The 20452-nt window shown below is 39.1% G+C and overlaps 1 protein-coding gene and 1 non-coding gene across 2 annotated transcripts; both read left to right on the top strand.

The window, feature by feature from the left end:
- The first annotated feature begins 238 nt into the window (after window positions 1–238).
- On the top strand, window positions 239–17114 carry LOC131236855 (eukaryotic initiation factor 4A-3). The gene is made up of 8 exons (XM_058234342.1): window positions 239–679; window positions 12487–12727; window positions 12845–12925; window positions 13661–13768; window positions 13901–14020; window positions 14568–14735; window positions 15965–16051; window positions 16629–17114. The coding sequence occupies exons 1-8, from the start codon at window positions 351–353 to the stop codon at window positions 16740–16742; spliced, it is 1248 nt and encodes a 415-aa protein (XP_058090325.1). The 5' UTR covers window positions 239–350; the 3' UTR covers window positions 16743–17114.
- Window positions 17115–17966: 852 nt separating this feature from the next.
- On the top strand, window positions 17967–18039 carry TRNAF-GAA (transfer RNA phenylalanine (anticodon GAA)). Its single transcript has one exon. It is a non-coding gene; the product is annotated as a tRNA-Phe (tRNA).
- Window positions 18040–20452: the final 2413 nt, after the last annotated feature.

The following is a 20452-nucleotide window of genomic DNA, read 5'->3' on the forward strand; positions in this document are numbered from 1 at the left end:
ACGGTAGGCATTCCTTTCCCACTGTTTTATCTCGTATGGCCCACTTAAGTTTTGGATTTTCCTCGTTTTTAGTTGCATGTTCTAAAATGAGCTCCGAAAAACGGATGGATGGGTTGGATTTCTCACAAACATTACAGTGGGCTCCACTCAGAATCCTTGCGCAGGAACTTCTTCGCAGGAAATCCGCGTCCGAGCGAGAGTTACCCTACCGCGGCTATAAAAGATCCGTCTTGCCGCGTTCCATTTCTTTTCCTACTCTCTCTAACGGTTGCGAGGGTTTCTTTTGATTTTTCGCACCTCTCTCAATCTGTAGAAGAAGACGTAGAAAAGCAGGTAGCTGTGAGAGAGATATGGCAGCAGCTGCGACAGCAACTACTTCGGTGGTCCTGCGGAACAGGAACGGGCCAGGTAGGACCGCTCCGGCAGACGATGACAGCACGGTGTTCGAGACGAGCCCCGGCGTGGAGGCCATCACAAGCTTCGACCAGATGGGCATCCGAGACGATCTCCTGCGCGGTATCTATGCCTACGGCTTCGAGAAGCCCTCCGCCATCCAGCAGAGGGCCGTCATGCCCATCATCAATGGCCGTGATGTCATCGCCCAGGCCCAGTCCGGTACCGGCAAGACCTCCATGATTGCCCTCACCGTCTGCCAGATGATCGATACTGCCTCCCGAGAGTATGAATCCCCTGCCTTCTCTCCCTCTCCCTTTCTCATTTTAAAACTGATTCTGTTCTTAAGATTGTGAGATGGTCGAATTGTATAAATCAAATTTGGTCGCATTTGGGTCAGGACGAAAGAAACATAATTTCTGGTTTTTGGGTTTCTACCCTTTGTAGAATTTCAATAGTGACACGTGCCTTAACCGGATGTGTGAAGAAGAAGGATTGAATAAGGAAGATGATGAGAATTGAGGGAGATATGAGAGAAGACAAGGAAGAAGGATTAGAAAAGAATAAGAAAGAAGATGATCGGGAGATATAAGAAAGAAGACATGGATGAAAGATAGATGTTATTTCTCTACTACCTCAAGGGATTACATTGCATTCTCTTATATAAGCATCACAATAAAGCTATAATTAAATAAAAATAATGATAGAAAATAACTGACAATTAAAAGCAGAATTCAAATTCAAAGGAGAATTGAAGATTGAAATTTTCAAATTCAAATGGGATTTGGATGAGACCTCATCATACCACCATCCATCATTAGAACCTTGTCCTCAAGATTTGGAGATAGGGAACTGAGAAGAGAGACTCGCCCAAGTCTCCCACGTAGTGTCCTTCGAGGTCATCTTCCAGCCACTTTCCCTCTATGAGAAAGAGTTGTTTCTTTTTGCAGCGGTGGCCTTGATGGAACTGCTCATTGCATTTGTAACATAAACCTTGACTACACCATTCCTCCATTTCAGATGGTGTAAGGTGCTTGATAGGAATGATTTCAAGGGCTGTGGATGAGTTGGGTGTGGACTGTGTAGCAACAACTAAAGGAAGAAAACGTTCCGTGCAGGAATGGTTGGATTTGTGGGCTATAGCGATCTTTTCTTCCACTGATCTTGCCAATACAAAAATTTTGGCCAGGGATGTCGGATGAAAAAGTTTAAACCTTGCTCCGAATATCATTGCGTAACCCTCCAATGAAGCAATCAATCATAAAATATTTGGGTAGTTTAGTTGTGAGGTTTGCAAGACGTTCAAATTCATCTTCGTATTCTTACATTGTTCCACGTTGTTGCAGTCGTGACAACATCTCACCCGGGCGTGTATATTCTACGGCGCCAAGGCAAACATAGATAGCATATTTGAACTCATCCCACGTCCATGTTGCTATGATATCTTCCATCTAATGATTTTTTATTTTTTATTTTTGAAATGTGACAACACGCACTCTTACATAACAGTAACAATCATAATTGTTATGTGTTACAGGGTCAAAACAGCCGTAATGGCTGTTACAAAAAAAAAAAGCCGTAACGGCCTGTAACTGTCCATAACAATCTCGTAACAGTTTTCTCAAAAAATAAAAATGGTCTGTAACAGCCGTTACGACCCATATCATAATGGTAATGATGATGGTTTTTGGAACACTTTGGCTCACGTGGATATGAAATAGGTCTTTCTTTCTGATACCAACATATCCCCCCCCCAAAGTTCTACCACGAGTTGAAATTTCAAAACCGCAGATTTTTTCGTTCTTTCTTTCCTCCTGAAATGGCCATGACTGAAATTAGCATTGGATAGTGCTCATGAAAAATGGAAAGAGTTGGAAATCGGACATTCGACTATAATCCGACATTCCATGTTGAATTGTATGCATGCCACTTGGATGCAATTTTATGAAAATCTGAATGTAATCCCATGCTTAGGGTTTTGGGGCAGCTTTTGTGGCTGTGGTAATTTTGTAATTATCATGATCAATGTAGTTTGTGGTTTGCTTCGCTTGCAAAGGGATAGTGGAGGTTTGGGTTCAAGCATCAAGCTTTGTGGGGGGACAATCATTTCAAATAAATATGGGGCTTCATTGAGTGTGGGTACTTAGAAATATTAATATAAGGGAAAATGCTTATGCATTTGGAAGTTAGTTAATTGTGGTGCTTGTTTTTATAGGTTGTGGGTAAGGCTTTATCAAAGAATTATGTTCAAGGTAGGGTGTGGGGACGGAGTTAGATTTTGGGCGGACTTATGGGTTCGAGAATTATATCTAACACATTGTTTCCCTGTTCTATGAAAATAGGTTTTGGTCAGAGATTGTTAATGAGCGTAAGGGTCAAGGTGGTTTGAAGTATTCTGCTTACCTTTGAGATTTTGAGATTAATCTTATAGAGATTACGTAGGGTGCTTGTTGACTTCGTTGTTATAAAGGATTTTCTTGTTCCTTCCAATACGATGTTAGAGCATTGTCAAACACTTTCAATCGCGTTGTTTTTGGTGAGATCTTTTATCAGGTAATTGTTGTAGAGGGGAAGATGAGTCTTCTAAAAAAATGTTGGGGAGTCTTTTTCTCCTAGAGAGGAGGCTTTTTTTTGTTGAGTGGCGAGAACGTGATACTCATGTTGGATTTCCTTGGACATTGAAATCAATCTCTCTCTCTCTCTCTCTCTCTCTCTCTCTCTCTCGTCCTTTTGGTATTGGGAAGCAGAGGAAATGGTGGATATCGCGTCTTTCTCCATTGCAAGGCCAAGGAAGGATGGAACTTGAAGCTCTTCAATGTGTGTGCGCGTGCATGCGTGTGTGTGCGCACGTGTGTGTTTTCCTTGAGGAGTAATCATTGTAGAGTTCCTTTGCTAGACTTTGATATTGATTGATGTGCCATATATGGCGTTGGATGGATGCTCAAAGATGAAGAAAAGAATTGATCATTGGTCTAAATGCCGTTGTGGTTTGAATGTTAACTTTTGACGGTTCCCTTGGAAATCCATGTTCACCTGGAATAGATGCACTCTTCAAAGGCAACAACGGAAAGTTAGGTTGGTTTTCTTGTGCCTAGGGTACTAGAGAGACTCCAATGTCGTCGAAATCCAAGGCTTAAGGGATTGCTTGAGAGCAATGATTTCATATGTGGTTGCATATGCAATCACATATGCCATACTAGCATATGTGATTTTTTGAACCATTTGGACTATGTGGTCGCCTACAAAAGTATGCGATCATTATTCCCTATATATGCGATTATACCATTTCATGTTGAATATGCAAGGGCATAATCCCCCAGTGGTTATGACCGTTGGGGACTTGATCTTTTTGTGTCTTCTTTCCTATAAATAGCACTCTCACCCCCCATTTTCCTTATGCATTCTCTACTCTCTCGTTCTAATATTGTCTTACTCTACTTCTCTATTCTTCATCTTTGTTTTTAAGCACTCAATGTAATACTATCCAAGACTTACAAGACTAGAATCATCTCTCTTTGTCAAGGCTCCCATTCTTCTTTATAAGGGGTTCACAGGTTACAATTTTTAAGCTAATTTTGAATTTTTAAATTTTGATTTTGTATTATGTATTTCTATTTTGAATTCTCTCTGTTCAAAAATCACATCAATAAAATTTATGTTGGTTTTTTTCCACATTTTTTAGTATATGCATTCATTTGAGTAATTGTGAGTTGGCTTGTTATATTCTAATAGATGTAATAAATATAACAAAATTTTAATAAAATTGGTAATAGAACTTTATATATATATATATATATATATAAATATATATATATATATATATATATATATATATATATATATATATATATATATGTATATATATATATATATATATATATTCCCTACACTTGTAGTATGGTTACTTAATATTGTCTATTTTTTCTTGATTTTTATGATTTATTTTTTTTTCAAAAAATTATTCTTGGGGGCTATGTGACAGCATATGCGATTGTGCAATTGCATATCCGCACAACCCCCATGGGTACCACACATGCCATTTGACAAAATTGCTTGAGGAGGATGGTAGTATGGCCTAGTTATTGTAGAAGGGGATTCAACGACATCATCATAACCTTGACCTGGATATTGGTGTTAGCTTTTCGCATGATTGCTCGGTGAAAGTTCATCAACCAGCTGCTTACCTGACATCAACTGTCCTTTACCTGAGCCAGGACTAGCTGGGGCATTGCTTTTAGGCAGAGTAGTTATGGGAATCCCCAAAAAAGGAAAATGATACCTGGACGCGAATCAACAACAACATTGAATATATTCTAGTTCATAGTAACTTTTGTAAGTGAGAACAAAAAGCTCATTGCTATTGTATAATATAATATCATATATAAGTTCTACAATATCCATGATGGTATAGAAAAAGTTTGAATAGTAAGGACCAATTATTTTACAACTAGACCAGATAATCTTAGCATTGTCCCGTAAATGCATCACAGAAGATGATTCCATTAATGAAGTTGTCCCTTAAATGGCCTGGAAATAGCTAACAAGAAACCATTAATCACTTGGGAGTTGGGATGAAAGACAAGATTGAGGACATTTCACATCTTAAATAGCAAATCATGTAAACTCTGCATGAAATATATCTTTTATTATTATTTGTGAAATCCAAGGCACTTGGCCTGGATGTCTCATCTCGAAATAGCATCTGTTGTAGGGCAGTAGTCATCAGATGCTTGAAAGGCCTTATGTGACCAGTCGCATTAGTCTGTGCAAATGTTAACAATGTTGGGGTTTCAATAAATGTTGGCAAGTGAGCTTTGTCTTGCAATGCAAAACCCTTGAGAATGGCCTCCTCATTAATGAAGTTACATGTAATTGGAAACTTTTATCTTGTTTTTTTTTTTTTCATCATGTATCTGGGGAAGCTAATGCAATCATAGATACACTTGCAGAGGATGTGTTTGGTTTAAAGGCCCATTCCCCATTTTCATTTATAACATCTCCTTCCCTATCTCCAATGGATTTGAGTGAGGTTTACGGTAAGTTCAGGAAAAACTTGGATATCTTCATTTCTCCAGGCAAGATCTAGACGCAGTAGGTGTTTTGCTTTTGTGAGATTATGGTATCTCGATGAAGTGATGAATGCCATTAAGGTGACGAATTGAAGGAGATTAGGAGGTAAGGTAATCCAAGTGAGCAAGTTGAAAGACGAGGGTAACATGAGGAAAGTTTCAAATCCGGATTATTTTTCCATTACTAGGTGATGCTTCATGACGTCAAAGAAATATTGTGAAGGAGGCTGCATTTTGTCAAAGCGCATATCTTTTGAGATGTTATTGGAGACCCCTTTGTCTTTGGGATTGCTAGTTTGGCTCAAGTTCATCCTTAAGTTGTCTAGGTTCACCTTTCTTGTTGAGGGGAGAACTAAGGACCTGGTGCATAGTGTAGTCGCCATTGTTTATTACAAAAGGTTAACCTTAGTTGACTCAAAGATGGGCTTCAATTGTTCTCTTTGACAAGTCAGAAACATCAACGGCTCGGTTATCTCCAAACTTCTTATTAACCTTCTAATCTTGGGGGTCTTTGTCAGCGATGTTATTATAGCAAGTCTTTGTCAGCGATGTTATTATAGCAAGCCCTATCTCTCTCTAAGGCAGAGGTTTGATGCCCATCTAAAGTGGTTACTAGTACGGGAATTTTGATTCATCTCTTTAGCATTCCAACTCATGATTGGGTAGAGTTAGTGATTATCTTGGCTCCCATTTTGGTTAAGTCCTGGAGTTAGACTTGACGACTTTAGAGAAGAGGTTTTTGGCATACGCTTGAGTGAAGATGCTTTTGGATGTTGATGCAAATGTGGGGTAGCCAGGTAGGTGAGTGAGCTCAAAGTGGGTGGATTATCCTTACCATCTATGCCTCCATTGAATTAACCAGTTGGATTGAAGTGGCTCCAAGTGCCTCTCGAGAATGATGTCATAGTGGATTGTGTGAGATTAGTGCTGGAATATACTCTTTAAGTCTATGATGGATCATTTTTCAGTGATCAACAATGTATCTCTTTCCTTCTCCAAGCAAAAGAGCAAGGACAATGACTTACTTGTCTAGATGGGAGTTAGACATGGTGGTGAGGAAGAATTTCTAGACACTATTTTTAGGGGTCCTACTTTGGAAAGTGGCTAGGTTAGCGTGGGACTACGCTCAGTGTTTTTGACATGTGGACCTAAGCTAGCCTTGCTCTTGGTGGATTTCAATGTGGGGTCGATGTTACTTATTAAAATGGGCAAATGGCTACTCATTGTCACCAATCCAGGAATCAAATGTCGTGGTTGTGTTTTCAGCTAGGACAACAGTAGCAAGTGATGTTCCTTAGTTGTAAGATCTTTTCTAGCAATACGCTCCTGACTTTAATTGGTCGAGTTTGTCCTTCCACGTAATTGCTAGTGTGCTCAAAGAAGAATTAATCATATTGCAGGATCTGTGAAAGCAATGCTTACCTCTTAGAAAAAGAGATCTGGAGATGCATAGTCACTTCCAGAATGCCTTCTTAATAGAATTCCCTTCCAAATTACAGTGAATGGTGTGCATTTTGAATCTTTTTCCACATAACAGGCTAAGTGTTTGGAAGACAGGTTCACAACGAAGGAGATCAATGTGTTATTTGTGACATGAAAGGGGATGGGATGTCGGGGCCTGATTTGTTTCCAATGATCTTTTATTAGAGATATTGGGATATTGTGGTGTGCCGTAAAGGCCGTTACGTAAAAGTAATGGTGGCAACCGTTACACATTACAGGGTTATAACAGCTGTAACCATGGTGTGCCATAAAGGCCGTTATGTAAAGGTAACGGTGGAAACCATTACACGTTGCAGGGTCATTAAGGCCATAATGGCCGTTGCAGAAGAAAAAAAAAAGACCCATAACGGCCTGTTACGCCCCCCATAAAGGCTGTAAAGGCCCTATAATAGTTTATGAGGCCGATACAGGTTTTTTGGATTTTTTTTTTCAATTTTTTTTTTTAAAAAAAAAGAGAAAAAGAGAGAGACCATAACAAAATTTACACCCCATATTGTAAAGGTAACAGTGATAGCCATTATAGTCATCGTTACCGTTACAGAATACGTTGGCCGTAACTGTCGTTATGAAAAAAATGACCCATAACCGTGGTTAATAGCTCGTTACGTCCCTTGTAAAAGCCATAACAACCGCATAATGGTCCGTTATGGGGCAGATATAGGTTTTTCGATTAAAAAAAAATAAAAATAAAATCAACATTATAGGGCAGATGCATATTTTTCGAGCTATTTTTGCAATTTAAAAAAAGAAAGAGACTGTAACGGCCGTTACGGTGGCCCTATCAACCTTACGGCCCATATCGTAAAGGTAATGGTGGTGGTTTTTATGGCCACCGTTATCGTTACAGAATACCTTGCCAAGGAGGCATTGAAGTTATTGAGGAATTTCGTGAGGGAGCAATAATCACCAAGGAGATGGGGTTCACTTTCATATCTTTGATCTCAAAGGAGGATGCAGAAGAAGTCTATGATTTTGTACCAATCAACCTTGTGAGCAATGTGTATAAAACTATTGGAGCCCTAGTCTTTGGATTGTGGAAGAACCTTGGCAGTATTATGCTCTTCAAAGTGCATTGCAGTGTTTTAAATAATGTGTAGCGTATAGTGTAGCGTTTGGCCCTCTATAGTGTGTAGCGTAAGCTACATAGTGTGTGGCGTAAGCTACACGATACTTAATATTTTTTAATTAAAATAATAGAAAAATGATAAATTTTACAAAATGCATGATTCCTATGAGTTTTTTTACTATAAATTTGGATCTTCAACCACATATTTTCACGCAAAATCTGTCTCTTTGCCTTTAGACATCTCTAAGTGTGACATCGTTTTTTTATATTGAAACATCACAAATTCACAATATGGACCACAATTTGGATGGTTTGGATTGATCTAAGTGCTCTATCCACGATATGGACCACAATTTAGATGGTCCAGATTGATCTAATGTAGTGCCACGCTTGATGCGGATGAGTCACCACCATAATACGATTTTAAAATAGATGTCGAACTAGCATAGAAAAAAAGTATTAAAAAAAAAGAAAAAAAGAGGAGATTTTAGGTAGCATACGCTACATGCTCTATAGCTTACGCTATGTACCCTGTAGCTTATGCTACCAGGGAGCTACGCTACTTGCATACGCTATGTAGTGTTTTAGCTATGCTACAAGCGCTACCGAAAACACTGGTGCGTTGTCACGGGTAGTATGGTGTTGGATGAGCCCTTTATTACAAATGAGAATGTGGACGACTATCACAAGGTTTTAATAACTTTTTCATCAAAGTCGATATGGAAAAAGCGTATGATTGTGTTGACTGAAAGTTCCTCAAGTTATGTTAGCAAGGATGGGGTTTGGGAGGTAGGTGGAGGAGATGGATCAATTCGTGCATATCATGATCGTGGTTCACAATCTTAATGTATGGAACTCCTAATAAGGGTTTCTTCCAAAGAAGTCATAGAATTAGGCATATGCTTTCTTGTTTGGTTGCGATCAAGGTTATTTGGGATCTCATCAAAGATGAGATGATGATGATGATCAAAGACGAGATCATGGAAGTGATGATGGAATTCCATTATTGGGCCAACTTGAGTGGTGGTATTAATTCTACCTTCGTAATTCTCTTCCCCAAGATTGAGGGAAGACTTTAGGCCTATGAGTACGTAGTCTTTACATGGTCATTGCAAAAACACGCTCCAATTGTTTATGGTGCTACCTTCATTTGATAAAATCTCCCTAGGGGTCAATTTCTTAGCGGCATTTAATTCTAAATTAATGTATTTGTATTCACTCTAGAGAGAAATTCTTCAAACCAGGTATTCCATGCAAAGTAGATATGGAGAAGGTGATGTAGGACAATTAACCACTTGCTCTAAAAGCTCAAACTATTAGAGCATGGCGAATCAATCCCTTTATCTCATAGCCCAGGCCCCACATCTCATGCGTTAAGACCTTGGCCGAACCCCCCTCGTGGCCCCCAAATCACATGGGTACCGCCTCACATGGGCCGCCCACCCCGAGTGTGCCCCTGCATCCCACAAGCAACCCCACTCGAGCCCGGTGTGAAAATGCCCCTACATTAGAAGGCCTACGATTATGTTGATTGAGATTTTGTTGACTACATGCTTGGACATATGGGCCGTAGATACTTTCATAAGATTAGGATATTTAAAGTGAAATTTTTTTGAAAAAGATGCAAGCAGAAAAGGCCCTCGGGCCAGATGGTATAGTAATAAGAGGTTTTGGAAGTGTATGGGAGATATTGGATTATTTTAGTTGACAAAGTTGTTCAAGAAGATTGTAAGATCAAATAAAATGCTGGATGAATGGAGGAAAAGTTCCATGGTACCTATTTATAAGAATAAAGGAGACAGAGAGTATGGGTGCAACTCGGGAAGGTGGGCTCAAGTTAAGGGTCACCCCGAGCTCAAACCTAATCTCGAGAGGACCCAACCCGCAAGCCGACACAAATACATGTGATTATTCCCAACTCAACCAGAATTCACTCAACCCAAACCCAACCTAATTCAAATTGGGTTGGTGATTTGCAACCCAAACCCAACCTAAGGACCTTGACAACTTGATCCGACCCAAACTCAGGTGGTTTAGGTTGACCTGAACCCAAGTTGTAACCGTAATATAGAGTTGCACTAACTTTCGTGGGATTAAACTTATGAGCCTATGAAACTTTCGAGGAGAGTGGTTGCAGAAAGCCCAAGGGATGAGGGCACTATATAAGAAAATCAATTTGGCTTCAGGCTTGGGAGGTCTACCACTGAAGCTCTTTTCCTACTCTGACAATTGATGGAGAAATATAAGGAGAGTAGGATCTCCACATGATCTTTATTGATTTAGGAAAAACATAAGCTAGGGACACTAAAGAGTTAATCTAGTGGGTGTGGGGAAGAAAGGAGTTTCAAAAGGATATATTGACGTGATTGTACAAGGGAATGACGACAAATGTGAGGATCACAAGTGGAGAGACAAGTGAGTTGCCAATTACTGTAGGCTTGGACAAGGGGTTGGCATTGAGCCTGTGCCTTCTCACATGGTTCATGAATGAGTTAACGAGGCTTTAGCAAGAAGAAATCCTATGGTGTATGTTGCTTGCAGATGACATAGTTTTGATTGACAAAATGCAAAGCTAGATATATGGAGAGATGCTTTATAATCTAAAGGATTTAAAATTAGTTAGGCTAAATATATGGAGTGCAATGTTAGTAACAATAGGAGTGAAAACGAGGAATTATTTAAGTCTTCTCTCTCTAACCTCCCAACGTACTTTGTGTCGTTGTTCTGCTGCCCCATATTGATTCTCATCAAGATTGACAGGCTTCAGAGGAATTTCTTGTGGCAAGGAAGTGCTCCAATTAGAAAAATCCCTCTGCTCTGTTGGAGAGAGGTTTGTAAACTGATTTGGGAGGGAGGCTCAAGTATTTAAAAAAATTACATTCTTTTAATTCTGCTGTCATTGGTCAATGGGCTTGGAGATTTGCTTTGGGAGAGGCTGCCTTGTGGGTTTTAGTGATTAAAGCCAAATGCAGGGTTGAGCAAGGAGGGTGGAGATCTAAAAGATCTACTCCGTACAGAATGTCTAACTTGTGGAAAGAGTTTTTACCATATGGGGGATTAGGTTTTCCAGTACATATCTTTCTCGGTGGGGAATGGGGTTAGAACCCTCTTCTAGCTCCACCCTTGGTGTGGTTCCACCACTCTGGCTTCTTCTTTCCCCACCTTGGCACAGATCTCATCCTCCCCTCAAGCTTGTGTTTTAGATTGTTTTTCCTGGACTGACTCGGGAGGCGTTTGGACTCCATGCTTTCGTAGGAATCTAACAGATGACAAAATCAGGGACCATATTTCCCTCCTTGCTCGTCTACAGGATTTCTTGGTGGACCCTGAGGATGAAGACTTGGTGGTCTGGACTCTAGCCAAATCAGGATCCTTCTCCGTTAAATCGTTTTACAGCATTTTGACTCAAGCTGCGCCCCAACCTAACCCTGCTTGCACAGCATTCATCTAGTCGTATGGGGCCCCCTCTAAAGTTGCAGTGTTCATCTGGTTGGCAGCTAGAAATCGTATCCTCAACTCACTGTTGATAATCTGCAAACAATAGGCCTATGTATTCCAAATGTTTGCTCCCTTTGTCTGACGGACGCAGAATCTGTGGACCACCTTCTCATTCATTGCTCATTCTCGAGGAGCATTTGTTCCAATATCCTTCAGCGGGCTAGAGTTGTTTGGGTTTTCCCGGCTCGTATCCAGGACCACCTCAGGTCGTGGGAAGTAGGGGGAGGAGGAAAGCTCTGTAAAAAGAGATAGAAGTTGGTCTTCTTGGCAGCGCGTTGGTGCCTATGGTTTGAAAGGAATGGCCGTTGTTTCGAGAACAAGTCGTCTAGCGGGGGTGAGATTTTGTGTAAGCTGTATAATTGTGTTATGGAGTGGGTGATGTAAATTCTTCTGGGTAGGCCTTAGATTCATGGGGCTCTTCTGTGGGTTCTTGTTCCTTTTTCTTCCTTTCTTTGTATCTGTTTTCTTTCTTTTCTTAATATATTTTCACGTTTCCAAAAAAAAAAAAAAAAACAGATATAGAATAAATAGAAAAGAAACAATACAGAAGTTAGTATTTGCTCTTGTACTGGACTTTGTATCAAATAAAAAATAATAATTATTTGCTCTTTTTTGCTCTCCTAAGTTTTGACCTAATCCCTTAAAAATCCTTGTTTCGGTAGAAGTTAAAGTATAAGCTTCTTCCAGTTACTTGTGTGGGTGTCTGCATGTTCTTATTCTCATCGTCTTCTCCATTTTCCCTGTGGCTGTGGAATCCCATGCCAGAATTTAGTGTCAATTATATCTTTTTTTTAGGTAATCTGGGATTGATCCTCTTTTGGGCATCACTCACCTCTCCACTGTAGAAAGGCCAATCTCGTTACAATTTACAAGATTGATCTCGTGGACTCCATGATACATCTTCAATTCTCAGCTTTGGTCTGTTGTGTCTGATGGGTCACATTTTCACTTTTGCAGGGTACAGGTATTGATTTTGTCACCTACAAGAGAGCTTGCTTCACAGACTGAGAAAGTGATACTGGCTATTGGTGATTACATAAATGTACAAGCCCATGCATGCATTGGTGGCAAGAGTATTGGGGAGGATATAAGGAAGCTTGAATATGGAGTTCATGTGGTTTCTGGAACGCCAGGCAGAGTCTGTGACATGATCAAGAGAAGGACATTACGCACTAGGGCAATCAAATTATTAGTCCTTGTTAGTTCATAACTTCATATTTTTCGACATCTTTTTTATTGATCAAAAGTAAATTTGAACATGTATGTCTTGAACTGTTCTATCTCAAGATTGACCCTCTTTATCATATTCAAAAAGGATGAATCTGATGAGATGTTGAGCCGAGGATTCAAGGATCAGATATACGATGTTTACAGATATCTTCCACCAGAGCTTCAGGTATGCCACATTGTAGTATTTTCCAACTTATCTCGCACTGTGCCCCTGATTCTGATTCAATTGGCCCATGCTAGGTACTGTGTGCAACTCAAACTGGAAAATTTCTGTTCTCCTTATCAAAAGTGTGTCGTAGATAGGCAAAGGCTAGTGTTCATGGTATATTTTATTTATGAATGGTGAGGTCTGTATAAGGCATCCATCTACACACCACTGCATGTGCCAACATGGCGCACTTGTGCGAGATCTAAGCTGTCCATCAGGTGGGTCTCACATTTAGATGCCCTAGACAAAGGAGCAGGCTGGTCCACTGGTCATGTTAGCGACAACATAAGAAACTAATGAACAGTAGAAAAACTCATCAAAGTTTTTTCTAGCTGTCCATTTTTTACTTGATATTTTACCCACCTGATCAGGGGACTGGTGTGATTTTTTTCTATACAGACATCTACTTGGTGATGCCCTCCTGATGGATGGCTTGGAGCTTTCATCCATGTAGTGGCATGTTGGTGGGCTGCCTCGTACACACATTTGGGATTAGCTAAACTCTATGAGCACTAACATTCAACTTGTCCCATGTTAATTTATACTTTTGGTTGATTTTGTGGTTTTAAGTTGCTACATGTAGCCTTTTGCATCACTCTATTTCATGGGATCTGCTTACTGCTCCGGATCATGATCATTCTGCTGTCAATGTGATCATGGCTGGTTCTGAAATGTATGGGTTGCTTTGTGTAGGTTGTATTGATATCTGCAACTCTGCCTCATGAAATTTTGGAGATAACAAACAAGTTTATGACAGATCCTGTTAGAATACTTGTGAAGCGTGATGAGTTGACCTTGGAGGTAAATGATTTGTTTCCTTTCTCTTTTTTCTTTTCTTTTCTTTTCTTTTTCTTTCTTTTCTTTTTGGTTAAAAATGCTTGCTGAAATGTGTCTGGAAATGATCTTTCCTCTTTGCCTTTTATCCTATGACAGGGCATCAAACAGTTCTTTGTTGCTGTTGAAAAAGAGGAGTGGAAGTTCGATACTCTGTGCGATCTCTATGATACTCTTACCATCACCCAAGCTGTTATCTTCTGCAACACGAAGAGAAAGGTGACATCCATCATACACCCTTGATTTTTCATTTACTCAAATCTACCTCGACTTGCCTCATTTCATGGCTGACAGATCCAGTTCTTTACCAGTGAACTGGATTAGTTTTTCATGTCTCTATATAATAATAATCACTATTAATGAATGTTCAAGAATAAATAAATTTCACTGTCAATGGAGATATGGACTTCCTGGCCAAGGGAACATTTGGGTGCACCATAAATTAAATTGTTATTTTAGTCTAATAAAGTGGAAATAACCAAATTCTAATTTCCTCATTATGAATGCTGGGAAGAAGATTGTGTTGGCATTTGCTCTTGATCAATCTGAATATTCGGACTTCAATTCATGCATCCAAGTGCAAGATTTAAATAATTTTGGATGGGGGTTTGGTTTTGGGCCCATGGTCCTATATTGTAGAACTTCTAAAAACTACTGTTCTTTCAGTTATGTCCTGGTTTTTAATCCACATTCCATCTTATGTCATTTCATTTGCTTGTACTTGCATATTAAGTTCAAAACTTTATCTTGATTTGTGCTTGGGCAGGTGGATTGGTTAACCGAAAAGATGCGTAGCTACAACTTCACAGTCTCTTCAATGCATGGGGACATGCCTCAGAAGGAGCGAGATGCAATAATGGGAGAGTTCAGATCAGGAACAACCCGTGTTCTGATCACAACAGATGTTTGGGCCCGAGGTCTTGATGTTCAGCAGGCAAGTATTGGTCTGTCAGGTTGTCTGTTGTTTGCCTAGATGGGAAAGATTGGTGAAATAGGATTGGTAAAGCTGACCCCAAATAGCTGGACAGGACAATGATGCTGATGCTTGTGATTTTTATTGATAGGTTGCAACTTGTGACATGCTAGCTTTCGATTAATGAGTTGGCAATTCAAATTGCCAACTGGTTTAGGATAAGATGCTTTGTGTTATTGTTATCCATTATTATTAGTTATTGTTATTATTATTATTATTTTGGTAGGTAAGCTGGGCTCAAACCTGAGGCCCATGTTGAAACACATTGTCCACCATTGAGCTACAGGCTCGAACCTATTATTAAATCCTTTATTTGAGATAAACCTGAAATTTGCAAGGATTTAGAAATCTTTTGTTGTATGCTTTAGTTCTGAAAATGATCAAAGTACATCATGCCATATATTTCCTTCTAATAGGTTTCTTTCAGTTGGGTTCAAGCCTGTATTCCAGTGCCAGGTACTCTTTGCTTCAACATTGAGGTCTCGGGATCAATCCAGCTTACATAACCATAAATAATAATAATAAAAGGAAAAAAGAAAAAAAGGAGTTTGTTTCAAGACTCCACAAATAAGATGCTTTTTTTTTTTTCCTGTACAAACGGAACTGATTGGAATAATAATATAGAATATGTTTTATGGTAAGAGTGGAAATGCTCTTCCTCCTTTTTGCTGGCACTCGACTCTTTTGAAGACTTAATTGAGTTAACAAAGGGCACCACCTGTTCTTACCTCACTATTGATTTGGTAGCGAAACTCAAGGTGTCAATGCATGCACAAGTGTCCACACTAACTAAACGTGTCCTAAAATATGCTCATCTGTTCACATGGGATAGCCTCCTCTCCCACAGTTGTGGGACACACCCCAATGGTACTTTGTCATTGATACTGTTTTAGCTTGAAAATATTACTGGCATAGCTGCTAATTTTAGCAGTTCTGGTTGCTGGGTATTAAAATTGGTTCGGCTGCTCAATTGCAACAGCATCTTCTTCTTTTTTTCTCTTTTTTCTGGCATTGCACATATACTGCTATCTATTTTCATGTGGATATATATATATATATATATATATATGAAGGGATCTATTTGCAATTCGGTCATGGTATTTCGTTCCCAAGTTGTTCCATCTGCAGTTTTATGTGACTCGGTATCCCCCAATTCAAATCATGACCCTGCCTCATTTCTGCTGCTTCAGGTTTCTCTGGTCATCAATTATGATCTTCCAAATAATCGAGAGCTTTACATTCACCGGATAGGCCGCTCTGGTCGTTTTGGGCGTAAGGTATTATCCCATTCTCTGGCTGAAAATGTTGACTGTCATGCTGAGAAATACTAACATTGCTTACGAAATGCTGATGCTTCTGGGGAGTGTGAATTACGTGCTTGGTAGTGTTGTTTGAATAGAGAATTGTCTTCAACCTTCAAGTCTTGAGAAAATATAGAACCTATATTAATAGATTTTTTCATTTAAGACAAGATTCCGTACAGGCGCCGCTGCCTACCTTTCTGTGATCAAGACAGTTCATCTGGTGGGCTGGCCATGATGGGTGAAATTGACCAAAAAAAAAAAAACCCCCATCAAACAATTTGCAGCCATCCAATTGCTGTCCTGTAAATGAACGGTTAACTGCTCATAATATTCAATGGGAGATCTTTGGTCCATCAACCATCTACCATGGGACCCATGAGACGAGCAATCTAGATCACCGATAGGTGGGCTGCACATGCATGTAGTTCTGCCCTGAATGGAAATGCATTGATGATTATGGGGAAACCAATATTTTGTCAGCAAACCGCCCCAAATTCTGTGTTGTGATTGTAAACTAACATTCGTATCATGGTGATGTGGTCGTTTGCAGGGTGTGGCGATAAACTTTGTCCGCAGTGATGACATCAGGATTTTGAGAGACATAGAGCAGTATTACAGTACACAAATCGACGAAATGCCAATGAACGTGGCCGATCTTATCTGAGATCTGCAGTTGATTCTTCTTTCAAAAACAAATTTGTAATCGGAAAGAAGGGAAGGTTGCTGGAAAGAATGGTGTGCCAAAGTTGCCTTGTGACTGCTTTGCGTAATCTTTGACCAGTGTGAGAGGATGTATATGAATACATTTTAGTAGATTGAAGGTTTCGAGGTTCTGTAATGGAAAGAGTAAGAAACTGGGGTTTGGCTCTGAGTTCTTGGGTTATTATTTATAATAGGTAGGTTTTTTTTTCTTCCCCTTAATTTCTACGGTCAATGTATTATTGCATTCTCATGGTTTGATGAAATGTTGCTACTTTTTAACTAGATAAGCTATGATTTCATCAGTTAAATGAACTTTAGTCGAAGATTAAACATACTGGGAATTGCTTATCTCATACCTGTGTAGATGCACATGCATGTGTAGATTTTTATTTTGGCCTGATTTTTGGGCCAGGGGCCAAACACAGAGGGACACACTTAATGGATGGACAGGATGGATTTTAGATCAAAATCATGAGTGGCCCCACATAAACATTGCCTAAAAAGCCTTAGTGAGTCGTACATGGGCGACTCAGTTTGAATCGTCCCAACTGTCCGAGTTGACCCGATACAGACTGGTTATTCAAACCAAGTCCATCCGTTACTTAGGTATCCATTCGGATTGCAATTGCAAAATATTAAAATAATTGAAATTTCATGATATTTGGTGCAACCAAACGGACCCAAAAACAAAAACTAAAATGGGTACATTTTTTCTCGTGGGAATTTTCATGGATGTTGAAACTTCTTTTGTACCATTCAATTCCACAAAATGAGGAAAACAGATGTGGGTAAGAGTACAATTGTTATTAGAGGAAAGCTTGTTACTCTGCCAGGAAGTGATGGTTGATACACATGTACTAAAAATTTGTAAATGTGGTGTACAAGTAACTCGAACTGAACAGTGTAAATCGTGCATCAAAGTTTAGATGGACAATAAATGAATAATAATACACTGACTAGTTACCTAATCAGCTGATTTCTGGACATTTGATGGACGGTTGAAATGAGAAATGTTCAGTGGCCCTTTATCAAATCAAGCGTCCATGAAGAAAAAGGTAAGTTTCAATCTAACCATCTGATTTTAGGTTTATCGAACGGCTAGATTGCTCCCAACCCATTTGATTTTAGGTCCACTAAAGGTGATGTATAGATACATATTATTAAATATCAAAGCCATTAACAGATTGCGGGGATAGCTCAGTTGGGAGAGCGTCAGACTGAAGATCTGAAGGTCGCGTGTTCGATCCACGCTCACCGCATTGTTTTGGACCGTCCATTTTATTTTTGTCGCTACTGATAGCATCGCCCATCGTATTTTCTTCTTTTTTTTGGACCGTCCATTTTATTTGTGTGGCCACTGATGGCACGATCTGTAGCAGATTCTGAAAGCTCAGGTCTTGCAGACGTGAATTAATAAAAGATTTGCAAATTCCACGTGGCGTGGCCCAGTGATGTAAGCTTAGATCATGGATGCAGTCCTTTTTCTGGACCGTCTTTGGGTGTGGCCAACTGATGGCACATCTGGACCGTACATTCTCTACTTTTCTCGACCGTCCATTTCTATTTTCCAGACCGTCCATTTTTTGCATGGTGTGGCCCACTTACGGAAGCCTAGTTCTTGCACACCGTCCATTATCTTTTCCCTGGTGTGGCCCACTGATGGAAAGGTCACGTGGGAACAAGGGAAGTGCATACCAGCAAAATGATCTGAAAAACAATGGATGTATTAAGGAGTGTTATCCAATCCGATGATGAATCAACTGACAATCCAGACTGCCCATATTTCCTGTGGCTGGTAGATGGTCCATGCCCAGGGAATTGCAGCAATCATGCAACAGGATCATTTTCATACGATGATTTGAATGGGTAGAAACGATTGATAACCCATACATCCATGGATACCATCCAAACCGTGTGCCCCATTGGGAAGGTAGGGTACCACGAAAATCACGTATGGAATATCAATCCTTCATTTGGTGGCCATCAAATGGACGGCAAGAAAAGAATGCACAGGCGGTGAGGTTATCTGATAATGAAATTTGGTAGATAAAAAATAGGGCAGGTTGGTTCATTAGGTGGGCCACAATGTACGAAATAAATAGATGGCTAAAAAATTGCGGTACTGATCCGTTCGCTTGGGGGAAGTGGACTGCGGCCCTGGGTGGTGTGAAGACGTCACCAACTTTGATGGGCTCCACTATGATGTGTGCAATATTTTAAATATCATTATCGCATAATATATTACATCCTTGGGACACAGATATATATTGGTTATCATATATGATATATTGGTTGTATCGCTTAATGTATCATCATTGTTAGGAAACATGGAAATATTGGGAAATTAGTCAAATTTTTTAATGAAATTTTAGAAACAGTTGAAAAAGACATCAATACTCACTCAGAAATTAAAACATTACAAAAAAAAAGAAAAAGAAAAAGAAAAAAATGTACATAAAAGGAGCTTTCTTTATGTAGGGTCCTAATATATGTGCTTTCCAACTAAACTGATGTAAATATATTCAAAATTTATTCATGTAATTTATAAACTTAAGAAGATATGTATGGAAATACAAACAATGTATTCAAAAGCAAAAGAAGAATCAATAAAATAGGTTATATATTTGTTTAATTTTGTGTTTGGATATAAAGATTGTAACTGATTTGCAAGAAATTGATAAATTTTGATTTTTCTTAATTTTCGGCAACTTGACCATCTCCCTTAAATCTTGAAATAGAAGATCCAAATCTATAATTTTTCATAGAAAATATGAAGAATCATATATTAGTAACCATTTGACACTAGTTTAACATGATTTACAACAAAAACATGGATCAAAAATTGAAAATGCTCGCTGAATCAAATAGGTGAGATGTATCGGCACTACCTGCGCGTTTCATATTGTACAGTTGGAATACAAGATATATCGTGGGATATATCAACTATTATTGTCGATATTTAAAACATTGAATGTATGGGGTACTATGTGTTATCCATTTGGCCTCATCATTTTAAGGCATGAGCCTAAAAATAATGCAAATCCCAAGCTTAAGTAGATCACATCACAAAAAGTAGTGAGGATTGAACGCCTATATTCAAAATTTCTTAGTTGCCACTAGTTTTGGATTAAGCTTATTTTTTTCCTCAACATGTTTTATGTGACTTTATGAACTAGTTGGATGATAAATAAACATCATGGATCTCTCTATTTGTGCAATTCAATCAAACACGAGGCTCATGTATTGGGTTTACGTGTGCGATTAGGATAACATGGGCGTGCACTCGACTCAAGTTTGATTGAATGTTGATGCCTCACACTGAGATTGGCCGATTAAGACCAAATTTAATGAATCGGCCGCCCTCTCAACCACCAACGATTCCAAATATAAGATGATTTGAAAAGGATAGGGCTTAGTTATTCCAAATGGATTCTTATTGCCTTGTATTTAGGTCTTTTACCAATGGTTACAACCTTTATATTTCTTAATAGAACGAAGATAAATGATTTCAAAACTATAGGAGTTAAAAATGCTAATTTTATTGATATGTATTTGGAAGTTCAGAACAATCGACATATAAAGAAAATAAAGTAGAGAAATAAACGAAAGATAAATACCTGCAATTGCATGTTGAACTAACAATCGAGGCAAATTGATCAGAAAGATGTGACT

This window comes from Magnolia sinica, chromosome 2 (genome assembly GCF_029962835.1).
Source record: "Magnolia sinica isolate HGM2019 chromosome 2, MsV1, whole genome shotgun sequence".
NCBI classification, from domain to species: Eukaryota; Viridiplantae; Streptophyta; class Magnoliopsida; order Magnoliales; family Magnoliaceae; genus Magnolia; species Magnolia sinica.

What these genes read in the sequence shown, in the direction of transcription:
- LOC131236855 (XM_058234342.1), top strand. Translation starts at nt 351, where the DNA reads ATGGCAGCAGCTGCGACAGCAACTACTTCGGTGGTCCTGCGGAACAGG. An exon ending in ATCGATACTGCCTCCCGAGA is followed by an intron (nt 680 to 12,486) that starts GTATGAATCCCC and finishes TCACTTTTGCAG; the next exon opens with GGTACAGGTATTGATTTTGT. An exon ending in GTGATGAGTTGACCTTGGAG is followed by an intron (nt 13,769 to 13,900) that starts GTAAATGATTTG and finishes ATCCTATGACAG; the next exon opens with GGCATCAAACAGTTCTTTGT.